Below are 18,964 nucleotides of genomic sequence, written 5' to 3'. Positions count from 1 at the left end.
ATTACATTTGATAGAGAACCTCATGTATGGCCTGTGTTAACATGGTGTAAACACAGTGCTTCAGCACGTTGAGTGACAACCACCAGGGGAAACCTCGACGGTAACCAGGGGGTGAGTGGAAAGATGATGTCATTTGACAGATGTATTCAGTGGCACATGAGTGCAAAACACAACAGCAGATAAAACAGATTACAAAACAACTTCCCATGGAAAAGCTAGTTACCTGCTGACAAGTCTCCTCAATGCCAGGAAGGAAATGCTGATAAACCATGTTTTGCTGTTGTGTTAAATGCCTTAATGTCTGGAATTGAACTGATGTGAAAAATAATGACTAATTGGCTAAAGTAGTTGGGTATCTATGGATACTTTGTTCAAATACTTAGCTAAAGGCTCTATAAGATTAAACATAGAGGAGAAATGGCTGAACATGAATGAAAATCCCAGATCCCAAATCAAAATAAGACAATTAATACGTATATGATTGATAGTGTTACATCTAAAATACAACATATCTTAATATACATATTTGATGATTTTCCATGTTACAGGGTTGTGTGGTTACAGCAGGCACAACATAGCTTCAGTGTTCTTTGGTAATTGTTAACTGTCATGCCAACAGATCACCCTGAGTTGGAGGTGGTGAAAGGCACGCTGCCATGGCCACCACATGATTTCTCCACCATTGTAACATGAAACCTCAAGAGGGCAGCAAGTTCCATCTAACGTGAGAAAGCACCACATCACCTTAAAATGATTTGCATGTTTCCACAGGGACTGGTAATGGATGTGCTGATAGGGGTAATAGTGCAACTTTCCAGGACACTGAGTATATACAGTGTATGGTTAGAGGGTGTGTTTCGGTGCTGGAGTCCGCAGCCTCCTCTTCTACATCTTGCAGCCTAGTCGGCGTCTCCAAGCTTCCACTGTCTTCCTGTGGAAACTGGAAACTGCCGTGGCGTTCTGTTGTCGGAGCGAGATTGCTGCTCGCAGAGTGGGAACAAACGTCAATGAAATATTATGCACTTCCTCTCCTGCTGCAGAGACAGCAGTTATAAATAGACAGGGTTATTTTCAGGCAGCAGTTGTGAGATCTGCTCAGCCCTGGTCTGATCCGGCCTGGGCCTGAGCCTCCATGTGGCATCTGGTTACAGGACGGCACCGCAAATATACAGCAGGATGAACCTGTGAACTCCAGCTCACTGTGCTCTGCCCCACGCCCTTCACATCGCCCTGCAGCAAGTGCCCTTTGTCCATGGAACACTGCACATACATTTCATTTCACTGGGTCTTAAAGTGTGTGTCCGTGCACAATGAGCACACAGTTCTGCTCCCAATCCCAATCTCCCAATCCAAATCTCTCTCTCTCTCTCTCTCTCTCTCTCTCTCTCTCTCTCTCTCTCTCTCTCTCTCTCTCTCTCTCTCTCTCTCTCTCTCTCTCTCTCTCTCTCTCTCTCTCTCTCTCTCTCTCCCTCCCTTGCCCCCCCCAACCGGGTCCAATCTCCAGACCTGCAGAGGAAGCAGAATATAAACCAGACCGGGCATGAACCTGCAAAGTAAATGCAACTGTCACAGTGAAAGTGTTTTCAGTTGTGTATTCATAAGCTATTTGAGTTCGCAGAACTTTGGAGGCAAATGTGATGCAGTGATTTAAAATGTAATAAATGCGATTATGTAACTGGATTACATGACATAACCCTTTCTCTTGTGCTCATGTGTCACTGGACTAAGGTTGTGTTCCTGAGCCATTTGCGTATCAACCACACGACAAAGAATTCCCTCTGGAAAATCAAGAAAAGGAAGCCCCACCCGGATGAGAGCGTTGAGAACATACGTTGCTCCATATGCTGCAACATTCCGTTTGCAGAAAAGTGCAACAGTTAATCTGCAATGAGATGCATAAAGCATGCAGCATACTGACTTAAATTCTTCCACCGGAGTTTTATCTGCTTCATCGTTTGCAGATCCAGATTCAACAATTTTCAAAAATCGAATAACTGCACAAATTTCGTTATGTGGAACATATATCTCTCGAATCATTCAACTTATCGGCTCGACGCTTGGGTTGTCACCCCCTTATCAGACCGAGACACAGACAGAAACAGACTGACCCTCGACAGGTGCTGATCTCTGTCATGGCAAAAACATAGAAAAAAAAAAGTATTAATAATAATAATCAAGGGTTAAAATTGTCTTGTTATTGTTATTAGATTGTTATTGTTGCTATCACAGCTTTTTGTATAAAGTCGGACGACCTGTAGTGGCCTTGAAAATCACATGGGTGTGTGTGGGCAATGTGTTAGGTTGTTTCCAGCATCTCTCGACGGATCCCCCTCTGTCATCTTATCGTGAGTCACCTTCTTTCCATTAAGGAATACATAGGCATACACACTGTCGCACTTGCAGACACACTAAAGTTAAAAAAAATTATCCTTTGTGGTGCTGCCCTTCAAGCAAATGAATCATACCTGTCATCCTTTCCTGCAACCTCAGACATCCAGTATTTCTCCATAGGAAGTAAAAGGGAAAGAAGTCTTAACAGATGTGATGATCTGGGCAGGGATGTAGGAAAACAAAATGCTTTTACAGCCGCTGTGTGACATGGATTTACAGTAAGGTAGAGCTTCCTCTTTCCAAAGACAAACCTGTGTCAACATTCACATTCATTACCATTGAGATTGTTTTTGGCATCAGGTCAATGGTAAATACATGTTACAGTTGTATTTGTGTCTATAGGAGGATTAGGATTATTTAAAAAATATTCCCACGGTATTATTTAACAACAGATAATCTGTATTTGTGTCATTACACTTTCATTCGAGAGTAAGAAAGCAATTTGCACTTATCATGGATGTTAGTCATCTCCAAAATATGTGTTTAATTTAAAATAGATCTGGGCAGAGCTGTGTGTGTGTGTGTGTGTGTGTGTGTGTGTGTGTGTGTGGTGTGGGTGTGGGTGTGGGTGTGTGTGTGTGTGTGTGTGTGTGTGTGTGTGTGTGTGTGTGTGTGTGTGTGTGTGTGTGTGTGTGTGTGTGTGTGGGTGTGGATGTGGTGTGTGTGTGTGTGTGTGTGTGTGTGTGTGTGTGTGTGTGTGTGTGTGTGTGTGTGTGTGTGTGTGTGTGTGTGTGTGTGTGTGTGTGTGTGTGTGTGTGTGTGTGTGTGTGTGTGTCAAGGCTGCAGGTTTCCTGTTGATACCCGGCTGTCAGGAATGCCTCCAACTGGGGTTAGAGTTCAAAGGATGTGTGTCATTGCCACTTCCCTGCTATCACCACTAATGCCCCTCCACACAAAACACACACTTATCTTGTGGCACACTCACCCTGACATAGCACCGACATTGTAGCTTGTAGAATGTGCAAGTTCAAGGCAAGTATCTTTTTTTAAATACTGCTGCTCGTTCATTATTCACTCAGACAAGATGCATGTGTCTCAAGTTGGAATCACTAGCTCAAATGGGGTCTGCTCAACAAAGCAGCCAAGCAGCAGTTAGAGCATAATTGCTGCAGGGATGCAACACACAGTACAGTCCCAGCAAAAAATACAAATAAAATGTTTAATATCAAAATACAATAAAGATCCTGTGTAAAAAAAAAACCGCTTAAAATCATTGGTCCACCACATGTTCAAATCCATTTTTCTTGGTATTTCCCTTTATTGGATAGTGACAGTAAAGAGAGACCAGAAACATATGGGAGGGGAAGCCAATGCCATAAATGTCCACATCCACCATGTACAGTATATACATCGATGCACACTTTAACCATTCAGCTAGCCGATCTGGACCTGGTTGGTCTGGTCTTCAGGGACAGGAAGCACGCTGCCATGAGAGCACAAGTTGCGTGTTTTGTTTTTAGAAAGCGTGCTGTGCATACGCATGTCTCTTGCTTGTACATCCTATGGGAGGCACATGTGGCTCTGCTTCAAACAAACAGACACACACACACTGAGTCTAAATCTACTGGGGGGGTACTGGGAATGTCTCAGACAGGATGCAGCGTCTTCCCTATGATCTGCCTTGTGCATATGAACGTGTTGGTGTGTATTGTCTGGTCAAGGGATTACTCGTATTGTGGGGACAGTCACCTAAAATAATCAATTAAAGACATTAAGACATGTTTATGTTCAGGAACAGGCAAGTATTAATTTAAGACTCACACTATGAGCACACACTTTTATCCTCTAACGCACACACACACAATCACACACACACTGCAGTAAGACAAAAGACACATATCCTCTGCATGTGACATCCATCTCAAGCCAGGCTAAGCTCCATATCCTCCCCATGATCCCTCAACCAGAGAGGCAACATCCTCTGGCAGCAGTGAGGGGAAGCTGGCTTCACTGAGACACTTCGCTCTGCAACAGGTAACACCCCTACACCACAGCTAAGAACCTCCAATCATTACTCTCCACTCTTTTAATCCTAAGGTAAGAGCCCCCACTCAAAAGACAACCTGCCTCTCTTCATATGCATGTAGGGAGAGATTTATGATTTATTTTTGCATAAATCTGATGAGAGTAAAAGTGTCCCATTTGTGCTTTTTCAGGGTTTTTCTAGGGATGGTCTTCTTGGCACATTCACCCTGCCCTGAACCAAGGATTTGCCAACGGACCTGAGAGGAGAGGTGTAATACTTTTCATCTGTCTCATCTGTGGGGAAGAAACAGAAAGACAAAATCCCCCTTTTTTTTTATAAACGAAATAAAAAAAGACGAGAAGAGGAAGAAGAGAAAAGCAGGAACAATGATGGAACTGACGATCCATCTTATCCCGACAGGGGAAATAATCTATTCTCCAGGGAAAAATGGAGAACACTGCTGCCACCACTGCAAGGTCAGTTCACACACAGTGTCCACATCTGGAGACAGAGTTTCCCGACTCGTCCCCCAGTTCAGTGGATCTTTACAGGGCTCAGAGGGTGGAAATGAACGCTGGCACAGTTGACGTTATATGATCAGCATCCATGGGGATAATGTTGGAAAACATAAGCACATTTAAAAATGTATATAATGCTTCAAATTGCACTGTTACCATTTAAATTTGATTAAAGCATACAAGAAATACTGTGGTATGACTTAAGCAGTGCTCCCAGGATAATAAGAGGCATTTTTCAGAGTTCATTACTTATAAAAAGGATTAAATGTCCTTGTAATACAAACTTTATTGTATTACTTTATTAGTAATTTATGAAAAGTCCTGATCCATGCAACAGTGATAAGTACGACTCTTGCAGACAAGAGTTACATATGCCAGATAAGAAGCATTTTTTTAAATTCCACATTAAAGGTGTCAACCTTGAAACATACTTTGGTAAATGCAGAATTGATAGGTCCACATTCGTGTTGGGTTTTTCTTATTTACACAGTTTAATGAACAATGTTAGTGACTAAATACAGAAATTCAATGTCACAGGAAGATACTTTCAGTGCGTGTACTATTGAATTTTAAGTGATCAATATATATCAACAAAGGGTCCATTAGCTTGTAGCCTACTGTATGTAGAAAGGAGGCCTCTTGCTGGTGAAATATAGTACTAACTCTGCAGTCCTCCTGCAGAGTATGTGCAGTTTTTTAACAGTTTTTTAACAGTTAACAAAGTAAGCGACTAGCTCAAGAACAGAGTGTAGCATTTAGCAGCAAAAAGATACTGATATGTCTAACAGGTGGAGTTGCAAACAGAATGTTGTAGTTTTAACTTTCATTATGAAACTTCAAATGTTATAAATGCAAGTGCTGATCCTTCTGCTGATTGACAACCGTAAACTCAAAACTTGGCCATATCTAGAGAAGTGATACTGTGTCAGTGCCTTAAGTTTACAGCTTGTTTCCACTGCCCCCATGTGGCGTTTATACTGGGTTGAAGTGATAGGTGTGGTAACAGACACTACTCTGCCCGAGCTCGCTACAGGGCATTTCCTACATAATGAGCATTGGAGTTTGATTGAAAGGATTGAACAGATATGTGTATATAACCAGCAGGGAAGGTCAGATTAAATCACTCTGTCGTCTCTACTGCCGCAGGTTTTGATTTTCACCCTCTAAAGTTAAAGTACTCACATTTGTAAATGTGGAAATTTTGTTTGGCATATTATGGTTTACTTATTACCTCAATAACGTGTCCATGCAGGAACATATAACATAAATCGGTTGCTATAAAACATTTTATCATGTGCCACACACTGTATGTTTTCTTGCCTCTTATAGGAGTAATAAAGACAGCTGATGTCTAATATCTATATAAACAGTATCTAAGGAATGAAGGGAGTGGGCTTTCTGTACCTCCCGTGGTAGAGGGTACCATTTGGTACAGTTTAGCGTGTGCCGACACCTGATTAGAATGTATAGTGAGAGGAATGTGGCGTGGTTAATGCAACCTGCTGCTTGCTGGTAAGCGATGACTGGGGAGTTGTGGAATGTACTGTAGCCTGGACGTGGAGGAAGCGACAAAGACATTCCAGTACACAGCATCACTTTTCCCCTCCTTCCTACATTCCTACAAGGTCAAATCACCCTGTATGGATGTGTGTGTGTGTGTGTGTGTGTGTGTGTGTGTGTGTGTGTGTGTGTGTGTGTGTGTGTGTGTGTGTGTGTGTGTGTGTGTGTGTGTGTGCACATGTGCAAGTTTGGATTTCACTCTTTCCGTATTTTTTGCATTATTTATTATATTATTCACAGAAATATGGTGAATGTTGAAGTCATGTGGGGTTCTGGTTAGTAGGGGAATTTAAATCTGCTGTTGAGGTAACTCACTCAAAAACAAGAGGAAACATTGAATTTGTTTGGCTATGTTCTGGCAGTGTTACCTGGTCTTGGGTTGTCAGAAGTACAGTGGGAATGATGAAGAGTTGGAAGAAGAGGTCGGGGGGGTCGGTGTCATGACCGGCCTTTCCCTTCCAGTACAGTCTGTCTGTCTGACATTGCCTTGTCAACAGGATACAAGCTGTGTGTATGTATGAGTGTGTGTGTGCCTGCGTCTGTGTGTGTTCGTTTTTCTGTGAATGCCATCGGTTGTGGGTCGCTGAATCAATCACCCCACCCTCCGGCAGTGTGGACCTATTGCACTTCAGCTGGGACATTGACAGCCAGCTTACCAGCAGGGTGAGGTCACCTTCACATGAGCACGACACAAGTTGTGTTAGTCTGCAACCATGTCCGGGATGACAGACACTCTGTAGTGAAGTATTTCCCTCTGTTTCATTCTGAACATACCAAACTGACGTACAACGAGGATGCAATCTGTCATTAATGTCACTGAGGTCATGGCTGTAGGGCCTGGCAACAAGCTTTCCAGTCTACATTTAAGAGTTGCACGTTGTTACATTACTTTTTGAATGTGATTTATTTTTGGCCGATGAAAATAAATGCTGGATAGATGAGTCAGTAGAAATAAAAATACCAGCAAAACATAATTTAACTAGAATGCCACTGAGATAGCCCACAACAGTCTTCTTATAGAACCAGATTTAAATTCAATTGGATATGCAGTTTTATGAATATCAGTCCCGTAAACATGTCGACATGACATGCGTTATCCTCTGAGAAATCCATAGAAATGCGGAAAACACCCTATATCACATCCACCCTCTGATACAGATCCACCCCAAGATGTATTGCCCCCCCCCACACACACACACACTCTAACCCCTAACCCTGTTTCGTGGAGATCTGTCAAGTAGTTTTTGGGTAATCCTGACTAATAACAGGAAAACAGATAATGAGACGAACATTAAAATGTTTAAAATCCATAAATATGAAAAAGGATTAATGAGAGTGAAATGTGTGATCCCACGTTTTCTGTCATAGAGAATTACAATGGGTGAAATCATGGTAAATACACATGACCCCAATGACCTCCCTCACATGCCTCCAGTAAGTTAATAAGAATAAAAGCTTTAGAGTATTTTTAAAGGACATTTTATTAGGACATAAAGGTGTTCATTTATTGAAAATAAAAAATGAATTCTCAGCTCACAGTTTCAACATATTGCCTCACGCTCACATCCTCAGTGTGTGTGTCACTCAGTCTGCAGCGACAGGAGGTGCAGTGACGCCTCTTGGAACAGCAGAGGGGACGAGAACTCTTCCAAATTGATGTCACTAGTTCTTGTTGCACAGCTTCTCGCAACCTTGGCACTTTATTTTGCAACTGTGGTGTAATTCACAGCTGGATGACATCTGCATGTGGAGGAGGTGGACTAGTATGTAGTGCAACGCCCCTTCCAGATGTGGTTATTATTAATGAATGAATGAATGAATTGATTATATTTTTTAAAACGCCGATTGATGCCGTTCTTTCCTCTGATTTCTCCTGATATAATGTGGGGCTGTCACTCATGTCCAGCCTCGTGTGCAAGTTTGCGAATGGGTATCGAAAAGTAAATGTGGACATATTTGAATAGAGTTTAGCTTCCGTGTGTGCAGATTGTTACCCCCCCCCCACACACACACACACACACACACACACACACGCACACACTCTCCTACATGTATATTATTGTTCCACATTAGCCTCGCACCAAACTCCAAAGGCTTTATCGTCCATTTTACAGTAAAATAACCGATCACAGCTGAATTCAAGCCTCGCTGGGGAAGTGGGACGTGTCGCTGAACTTCCTGGTGGTGCAGCAGGACAGTGAAAGAAAAGGAAGGTGGACACGACCACACCACTCCCATGGGAGGTTGAAGTCACATTGAAACCTCACACACTTCCATAGTTGTTCACATTAACACCAGTACATATAGTGTGGAGTGGCTGTGGCTGACCCGGTGGACCACCGGAGGGGGGGGGGTGCGGTCCTCCTGAGGGGCAGCGGTCTGGAGGGAAGCCTCGGCGGTGACAGGCGGTCAGAGCCCGCGGTGCAAGCGCTGCTGTGGGAGGGTCCGGAGGGAGAAACCCCGCAGGACTCAGTCACTCATTCACACACACACACACACACACACCCTCAGCGGCACCCTCCTCTGTCAGACACACACACACACACACACACACACACACACACACACACACACACACACACACAGTCACCGGCGGACTCACAAACCTCCACTCCGCTGTGTGGACGATACGAGCCCAGTGAAAGAAGAGACCGTGTTTGACCTCGGCTGTTTTTAAGGTAAGATTCGCTCCTAATACCTGAGCCTGTCCACGTACTGTTAGCTCCCCCGTGTTGATGCTATCTGTTCACTGGTCACTGTTACTGGCGAGTTGTGTCTCTGGGAAGTTTCTGCTGTGGGATTTGTAGCATGAGTGACTTGATGTGTGCCATATGGCGATAGGGCTTCACCATATTCCATTCAAAAATAGGACAATTTACCGCTGTGCGGCCGGTTAGCAACCGATTTACGCGTGAAAACACGCGATCGAGGGCTACGACAAATCACTGACAGTCACTGAGGAGGTCTGCGTGTTTTTAACGTTTGAATGGTCTGTTTCTTAGACGCTATTAACGCGTTTACACGTGACCTTCTCCCTGTTACTCCTCAGACTGCACCTCTCAGCGTGGAGATACTTCAGAGGTTACTGCGAACAGGCGTAGCTCAGACCAGAAGTTGACGACTTTATTTGGATTGTGTCGATGCCGATTTAAAGAACCTATGCTAGCCGTAGTTTCTGAGCATATCTTCCGTAGAATATATAGAGCAGTTGGCTAATAATAAGAAATGATGGGTATGTTTGAGTGACGTGTGGTTCAGGACTTGCCGCTTCCCGGTGTCCTCTGAGTGCGGTGTGGTCAACTCTCAGCCACGTACTGATTCGTCACGTCGCCTGAAACTCCAGTCAACAAGTTGGGTCCAGTCTTTTTGTGGACGCCAGACAGACACAGATTAAGACAGTTCACTAAATGGCTAATCTCACAGCCTCTCTCCCTCTCGTTGATTTAAAGTGCAGAAAAACAGCCATCATCTGTATTGTTGTGGTAGATGAATAGTTGGTAATCCTCTCTATCATAGTTGTATTGATCACTGAAGTGATGGCAGTTTCTTTCTGAAATGCAAGCAAACCTGTGTCCACAAATGAAAAAAGCAGCTAAACTGAGCTCGTCCCATCCCCTGCAACTTTAAAGCCCCCTTGCAGCCTTGCCAGCAGCTGGCCTGACTTCAGCTGTCCCAGCTCTCCCTGAGAAAGTTACTCTGTGTATGTCAAAGGCTTTGTCAACAAGCCTGTCCACCTGTTAATGTGTGTGGGGTTTGGACATGAAGTAAACACAAGGGAACAAGGCACCTGGCATACCATGCAACTTGTTCATGCCAAAACACAGGCACATAGGGAGGGGCGTGCAAAGAAATGAGTCAGCATCGGCAGGATATTCATCTGGGTTCAAGTTGCTTAGGGCAGCTGACCTGTTGCTTGGAGGTCATGTGGAGGGCTGGACCTCCAGGCACTCTGCCTGTCACTCTGCTGTAAATGTGATTTAAGCTTCTTAAGATGACAGCTGAGTACTCCAAGAACATCTGTGGCCATTTACACTGAATGCACAGAATTTAGCGTGATAGCCCTGCACTATTATCCAGCTTGGAACAAAACGCACATCGATGTACTGTTGTCAATATATTTTTCCAAAGCAGATGCATGAGTTGTGGACTCCCCGGTGAGTTTCACTTAGCTGCTGTTTCCATTGGACAGATTTTGTGCAGATGCACGAAGGCAGATTTTTCCCTCAGTGCTGTGCTTCAGGCTGTTTTTAGTCTCGACGGGCTGTGTTTTTTCATGGTATTTCTGGACCGTGGCTGTTTTGGTTAGAGTGGTGTTGGGAAATTTGGGATTAGAATGAGAATCACCCTCAAAGTCTGCCTGCTTCTACACAGTGAGGCTTTCTCTATGTATAGATAGTACCAATGTAAGCATAAATAGAATAAAAAGGGCTTGTGAATTGGTTTTGTATGTTGCAAGATGCTCACATCAATGTAAGAATAATCCAACACAAATGCTTATGATTGTCTTTTTCATTTTACTTGAGGAGGTTTTACAGATTGAGGGAAAGTAGATATTTTGCTCCTACCCAGTTGTTTGACTTTTTATCCGACTTTGCTTTCATTTTTATTGAAGTTAGTGGATTGCTTCATGGAAGATTCCTATCTTTACTAAACCACAGTTAAACAAGTATGGACATGTTGGAGAGGTAAACTGCTGAATCCCTGGACCCTACTATGGGGAGCGTGTCACTTTATTTAGTTTGACACAGGAACTGATGTTAACAGGGTGAAGGTTCTCCCGGTCATCTCTCAGTTACATGTTAAGGCCAATTAATGCCTCTCCGTTTTTTCAATTACGGACAGATAAGACCGCCCTATCCGTCGTGAAACGTCCACTCCAAGGGCGTCGGACAGCTTTTCGTACACGTCTGATTTTTCTAACTATCCGTCTTCATGTTGGAGACCCGACGGACCGCTCTTGGCTGTGATTGGTCCGCGAACGACATAATTTCCGTATGACGTCATTTCCGTATTTCCGGACCTCAAACTTCCTGTTTACATGTAGCAACAAACACGAACACAACTATGATTCTACGATTAATGTGACGTGTGTGTTAAGCCAGCGGAGTTGTCCGGCTGACGGTGGCTCGTTAGAGCACTGAGGGCATGTGTGCATGGTCACATACGGTTAGAACGAGCTTTCAAAACGGCGCTAGCGGGCTAGGCTAGCCACCATGCTAACTGCGGTGGTAACAGTGCAAGAACCCGCCGTCACGACTTTAATTCCACTTCTATCATGACACTGTTTCTATAATACCGTCAGGTTAGAAGCAAACACTGGATAGTAGTAGTTAGTGTCGGGAGTCCCTGCTGACTGTGTGTGGAAGCTGGGGGGAGCTAGGTCCGTGTAGCTTCTAGCTACATGTAGCCTCAAGCAGATTCAAGCTGTGGAATCAGCAACACAGTTCGGAAACAAGACCGGGGAACCGCTGCGCTAAGAAACGATTACATCAGCATTTTGACCCGCTGGGTGTCACTTTATTTAGTTCTGTTAGTTGCCATGGTTCAGTGTGTGGGACGCAAGCTAACATGTCAACAGAGACACGTGGACTTCTTCTTCCCAAATGGGGTAGGCTTCTCTGAGCTCGTCTTCCGTTGCGCCACCTATGGGTTTGGCGGTGAATTTTTTCCGGACGTAGACTGACGGAGAAGTAAAAATCAAAAAGACTCTTTGTCTCCCGCTGAGACCTCTCCGAGAAACGGACACGTAGTAGTATATAAGAGCCTTTAGGTGGAACCCATAGGATACACCTGATGGCCAGACTGCCACCATCACCTCTACAACAGGAGAGACACTCTTGCATGCATGTCTTTTCTTACACATGTATATTGACCTGTGTTATCAGAACTGCTCAGCAGGGGATTTATTTCCACTTTCATGACCTTTTAGTGTGCACCTGTCATGTCAAACTAGTGGCCATCAACACATGACATGTCTGCTAAAGATACCGCCGCCATGATGAAGAAATTTACACCATACAAATGAAAGAAGTGGGCAAAACACTGGCCCAGTTTGTAGGTAGGAAGCCAGTGAGTAAGTGACTCCCCCCTGGCCACCTGCACATACTTACGCTTTTTTTGATTCAGAGATTTTACCATTTCTCCATTTAGTTTGCAGCGAAAAATACTTCTCTCTATATGTAGGGCCAATGGATTTTCTACTAATCCCAGTGGGTAGAAAACATTGTTTTCCCGCAGAGACTGAAAGTCTTTTTTGGGTTGGTTATTATCTTGTTCATAGAAATATTACAAACATATTATTGAAATTAGTGAGAGATGTATTAGGGATAGTTCGATATTTTAGACAATCCACTTATTTGCAGGTTAGCTTAGCTTGTGCTTTTGAAACAGCTTTAACAAACATATAGCATGTTCATTAATGAGCTTTACAGATGCTGGTAGCTAGATTTTTTTTTACCCTGGACCGAGCCAAGCTGTTTCCCCCCAGATTCCTGTCTTTTATGCTAACCACCTGCTAGATGTAGCCATATATTTTGCACCCAGACAAAAGTGGTATCCTACAAAAAACTGAACTTGTATTTCCCAAACTGTCAAACTAATCCTTGAGGAAACCGTTTATACTACCTTTTAATGGGAGAAGTAGGAGAGCGGGCAGGAAAAGGAGAACAGGCGTAGTGCATACTAGCTTATGACTAAAATTGCGAAACTCTATGTATAACTTCACTAATGGGTTCTACAGCTGTTCTATGTCATATCACAGCCATGCCCAGTTTAAGACCAGGAATCTGTGACTACAGTGTGAACCCAACCATTGAGTTACGTGAAGGGCCTTGGACATGGAGCTCTGATAACGTTTAGTACTGATACCACACTAGACTAAGCCTAGAATAGGACTGATAAGGTCCCAATGCAACAGCATTTCTTAGTACAGAGTGGATTCATTGCCTTTGAACTTGAATAATTGTTAACATTTTATTGCCAAGCCTTTGAAGCTACAGTAAGAGCTGTAAAAAAGAACAGTTATATTATTTTATATTCTATGACAGTTTCTCAACCATTTGCAGTATTTGTTGATCATGGGGGAATCTCCATCTGAGGTTAATGAAACAAACAGGTTAATATCTGATCTTGAAAAAAAAAAGACAGTAAAACTAAGGAATGAGACTGAGATAAGTCAAAGATCGGGCTAAGTCATGCATAAATTGATGTCATAGTGTTGTTGGTTTGTGTTGGAGCTTGTTTAAATGATGACTACTGCTGATACAGACTGTGAGGACATGGGGAGTTGAGTCACACATTGAGTTGGGAATGTGTTCGGGACAATGGATGGGATGGTTATTGATTCTCAGCTCTGCCGGGCAGACATAGGAGACGGAGAGATACGGATATAGGTAATAAGCAGCATTTACATTACAGGGTGTTTTACTATTTGAGAACATGTTTGCCTCAAGCAGAGATCTAGTGGTTGATTAGATTAAATCAGTGTATTCACTTATTTTAATGTGCATAAATCTTTCTAAGGCTTAATTTCCCTTTCACAACTTGAGTGGTTACGAAATATAAGTGTTCACCCTCATGCACACTAATTCATAAGCTGCTTTGAAAAACCTTGATTACATGGTGTTGTAAACTGGTCTGAATTAAAGCTAGGGTTGGTAATCCTGGAAAAGTTCACAAGAGCAGGTAACACTTGCAACAGATACGTCCCACAACCAGTGGTGTATAAAGTACTTCAAAGCCATACTTGAGTAAAAGTACAGATATCTTACCTGAAAGTGACTACGGTAAAAGTAAAAGGCAACCGTCAGAAAATTACTTGATAACTTTTTGCGTGGTGGCAGTGGCTAAAAAAAGAGGGGGTACGTGCGCCGGAGCGTCCACGTGACTGCCTCTTGTCCAGTCGTGCGATCGACCCACACTGCCCGGTCAATCGTGATCGACTTATTGGGCACCCCTGGTCTAGTTGAATGGAGATAATGAGAGTACGTGTTTGGCGGTGACTCATAATATGTGTTACCTGTATGATGATGACTCGCAGCATTTGAGGGTGTGTGTACAGTTTTTATGTGTGTATGTCTGGTCGCTTTTATCCTGCTGCTGTGGGCAGCTGCTTTTGCTTTTCCATGCGATTATTTCCCACATCCCAGAGCTAGCCCGGCGGTAGAGCCAGCCCCGCCCTAAATGCTGGGAATAAAGTGAGTGACTGAGTCCTACTTCTCTTCAGTATTACAGCCTTGACTGCTGTGGGAGTGGAAACCACCCTGGAAATGAGTCAAACTCCATGCCAGGCTCATTGCCATTTTTGTACATGCAGTGTGTCTGCAGGATATGGGAAGTCCTCAAATGACTCATGTATGAATGCAATATGACAAGGGCTTTGAAAAGGATCTCGTATAATTTTCAATTTGTCTTCTTGGGTTTAGATTAATTTCGTCACTTACTTGCTGAACCTGTTCAGGAGTTATATGATATAAGGATTTACTGTATATGTTCGCTTTATTCTTGAGTCTTAAAAGTCAGTAGAGTGGAACTTAAACCTGCAGGACAATGGAGCTGCATGTGGTTTTTAAGTAATAACTGCATGTATCCTTGGCAATAAAAAGAAGAAGGCTTGAAGGGGCAATTTTGAGTCCATTTCATGAGTTTCTTGCTTTGCCACATTCTCATCTGACAGAATGATGTTGGCATCAGCTGAGACAATGAAACTGTTCATTCATATTTATCTGCAACAGTGCTGACTAGCTCACTTCCTAATCTTGTTCAGTTATACACTGTCCCACTCGCCCTTAGCGGCACACCTTCACTCAGATTAACCAGATAATGAAAGATAAGTGTTAATCCTATTTCACTTGCTCTTGCACATCTTGTGTGTGTGTGTGTGTGTGTGTGTGTGTGTGTGTGTGTGTGTGTGTGTGTGTGTGTGTGTGTGTGTTTGTGTTTGTGTTTGTGTTTGTGTTTGTGTTTGTTTATGTGCTTTGGGTCTATTTTAGAAATTTTACAGGGACATCACAGCACCACTCTTTAGTTTTTCCTGAAATCTGTTGGATGTTCCTCAACCACTTGGCCCCACTTGAGTTAAAACAAATAATCCATGTACAATAATAGACTGACTGATGTTTATTTGAATGCCTATTTAATGTGAGTCATTGTATTCCAGCCCTGCCTCTCACACATGGAGAAGGTAGGTGGTCTGAGGAGGAGAAATCCCTCAGTAAACTGTGTCTGACCATCCTACAATATACCCATGACACCTGTAAATATCCCCATGCTGGATAATATATGAGGAACACCTTTTGTTATTGAGTTATAAGTATTCACCACTTACAACCAGCTTATTCTTTGCCTGTTCAGCATGTTCTGATGAGTATTTGTGTTTTGTACACTCAATGAGTGTTTGATCGTCCCTCCTCCTTCTCCGCTCATCATTGTAATCATGACAAACTTACCTGAGCCCTCTGGATTGTACCACATCATACCTGTAATTATGTCAGTTCCTCTCCTGTGTACGTCGCCTACCTGTTATTTTCCAACCTCTTCCAGACCATACTGTCGAGTGTTGAGACAGAACCACACCCTCTGTGTTTGTTGTGATATCACACAAAAGGCAAATCTCAGTGTTTGTTGAAACATGACCCCTCACACAAGCAGAATCCAACAGACACAAATTATCATCAAAGAAATAATTCTCTTAACATTAGTTCAGCAATTTTGTGTCTCATTTGTTATTATTTGTTAGATTGTTGTATTTGATCAGATGTTATAAATACAAACAGCATAATATTTATTTACATTCCATCAGCCAAGCTCTCTGAATATCAGCATAGGCCATTGAAAAGCCTAATGGTCGACCATTACTGAGCTGTTTACATTTTGTTCTCAGGATACAACATAATTTAATTTGATAAAAATGTTAAAAACAAACTCTCTGAGCGGGACAGCCAGCAGTCCACTAGTGAGCTAAACTGTTAACAGGATATGGCTTACATAGACGTTATTTATACCATCCATCAACTTCTGCCTTTAGTCCACACGCAAAACAATTATTTTCATCATGATTATATTTGGTCTTATTGCAGATCAAGAAGAATCCAGTTCTGCAATGCAACAGGAGTTCTTTATTGAGTCTATGTGTATGTGTGTTTCCAAAACCCTTTCCTATGGGGACAATACAGCAAACACCAGCATCATTTAGTCAGCCGGGAATATGGTGCTATTTAAATGCAGCCTATTCATGATTTAATTGTTAAGGTTATAAGGGCTTACTCTCTCACGCAGTACTGTTTGTTAACCTTTAACCAGGTCTTTCCATGGAGCTTTGATAATGTCAGCACAGTACAGGAAGGTGTGGCCTTGGACCTGGATAGAGAAAGAGAGATGGATTTAGAGGAGAAGGGCGAGGATTGACATGAAATAAGAGCGAGAGGAAGAATGTGAGAAATGTAATAATAATAGACATGTAATATAACTTAGGGTGGTGTTGTTTAGAAACGAAAAAGGAAATATGGCATGAAAGCATTAGATACCAACACAAAGAGCGAAAGCAGCCAGGAATGCAAACACAGCCGATGAATGAGATTAGAGTGGGTGGTGCAAATACAAATTTGACTGATGTCTAATACTGATATCTAAGCAATATCCATCCACCCCTATACTCTATCCTTCTATATGATATTGAAGGTGGACATCTGCTGGTTTGTATCCCAGCATGTATAAGGTGCAACGCATAAAGGGTAACGCCCTTAGTGAGCTGTAAATGACAAAGTTGACAAAGATAGTAAAGTGCATAAAGGACAGGCTATCTTGGTGCCATGTGAAATCCTTATCAGCCCACTCGCCCTCACTTGTAGTGTTGCATTAACCTTCTGTGGAAACTGCCTCACTCTCTGGCTTAGGTGGTTAATATTCACCCCTGTCGTAATCTTTTCCATGGCTGCACGTCCTGCGTTTCCTGCTGTGGTTAATAAACTTATTTTCAGCCTGAAAAGTGTGTTTCACATTTCATTTTTAGCAGGACAACATTGCTCTAAGAATTGTATTTTGTTTGGTTGGTCGTCCATCATCTTTATTTGATCCAGACTGAATCCACCTCATGGATTGCGCTGAAATTTTGTTCAGACATTCATGGTCCTCATGAGATGAGTCATCCTGAGTCTCCCCACCCTGTAGCTCTAAAGCAGGTTGACATTTTTGGCTGTAAGTGGAATATCTCAACTTCTGTTTGGTGACTTTACTTAAGTGCCACCAGCAGGTCAAAGGGGGACACTCTATATTTGCCCAATATGTTAATCTGTCTAACACTTTGATTTATGAATTAGTTTATGCAAAACACCAGTGTCTGCTGTATTTAGTGTTTTGTGCTAATCAACAAATGTTAGCAGGCTAACACTCTTGACTATGATGTGAAAACAGAAAACATTATACCTGCTCAACATCAGCACGTTGCTTTGTCATTGTGAACACATAAGCACGCTGACTTCAGCATTTTGGTCAAAGCAGCCTTACAGAGCTGCTAGGCTGTAGACACATGTTCACTGGTATTAAACATTTTTAGTCAGACTTCCTCATATTGTGAAATTTCTTTACAAATGTATTGGTCAGCATGTAAAACTCCCACTCAACCAGGATTTCCCAGTTGGTTCTTAATGAAGGTATTTCCGTCCTCAACACAGCTGAGTGAGTGGCATACCTCCTCAACAATCACAAATAATGTGTGTGTGTGTGTGCGTGTTCACGTGCGCGTGTGTGAAGGAATCTTCTGCTGGAACAACTGTTTATCTGTACCCAGTGGGATTAAATTGTTGCCGGTGTGGCACTGGTGTGAACTTCACAGAGGACACAAGCTCATTCATCAACATATATTGTTTATAATTAACATTCAATTTAAAATGTAAATCTTACAGTTTATTATTTGTTGATCTGCACATACCATCAAGGGCATGGCTGGGAGGATAGTGTGTGTGTGTTGTGAGGGATGTGCTGGCTGACCGCAACCTCCTTAACAGTAGTGTGTTTGCACTGCAGCAAAATTTTATCATTCTTTGGTTTGGTCCAGTCAGAGCTTTCGTTCACTAGAGGCTGTGTGCATGTGTAAGTGGGAAACATTCAATGAAAATGAGAGGTAAAATTGGAGCATGGATGCAGCTGAAGTTTGTACGACTGAAGTCAGGCGAAATCCTCTCAGTAAAGCATCCAACATGTGTGTGTGTCCCTCCTTTAGAGCAGTTGTGAATATGTCTCTACAGCCCAACCCTGTGTAATAAATCTCTGTGCAGATTCCAGAGATGTTACAATTAAGTGTGTGTCTGAGACCGAATTGCTGAGCTATCCTCTGGCGTTGGAAGATGGTCTGTGTTAAGTTACTTTCTCCAGAGATTCCTCTCAGAGTTGAAGCAGTTCGTATATAAACTCCCATCCATTTGTCAGTTTTAAGTTGGATCCTGACACGTCAACAGCTCTTTAATGAGAAACTGATGGTCTCTGAGGAGCCATCTTTCCAAACTGTCACACTTCCTCTCAATTCTTTACTGTC

The 18,964-nt window shown here is 42.7% G+C and overlaps 1 protein-coding gene across 2 annotated transcripts in view; it reads left to right on the top strand.

Moving 5' to 3' along the window:
• Positions 1 to 4,333: 4,333 nt before the first annotated feature.
• The window catches only part of LOC133003300 (unconventional myosin-Ic-like), a 56,496-nt gene continuing 41,865 nt past the window's right edge, over positions 4,334 to 18,964 (top strand). Inside the window, exons 1-2 of one of the 2 annotated variants that reach the window (XM_061072985.1) lie at positions 4,334 to 4,428; positions 4,548 to 4,833. In XM_061072985.1, the coding sequence (XP_060928968.1) occupies positions 4,744 to 4,833 (90 nt within the window). In that variant the 5' untranslated portion in view covers positions 4,334 to 4,428; positions 4,548 to 4,743. Of the gene's footprint in view, positions 4,429 to 4,547; positions 4,834 to 9,028; positions 9,114 to 18,964 lie in introns of those variants that run through there. The other variant, XM_061072986.1, reaches the window with a different exon arrangement.

Source organism: Limanda limanda, chromosome 6, assembly GCF_963576545.1.
Source record: "Limanda limanda chromosome 6, fLimLim1.1, whole genome shotgun sequence".
In the NCBI taxonomy this organism is placed as follows: Eukaryota; Metazoa; Chordata; class Actinopteri; order Pleuronectiformes; family Pleuronectidae; genus Limanda; species Limanda limanda.
The sequence above is the reverse complement of the archived record's forward strand: the minus strand, read 5'-3'. Positions and strand labels throughout refer to the sequence as shown.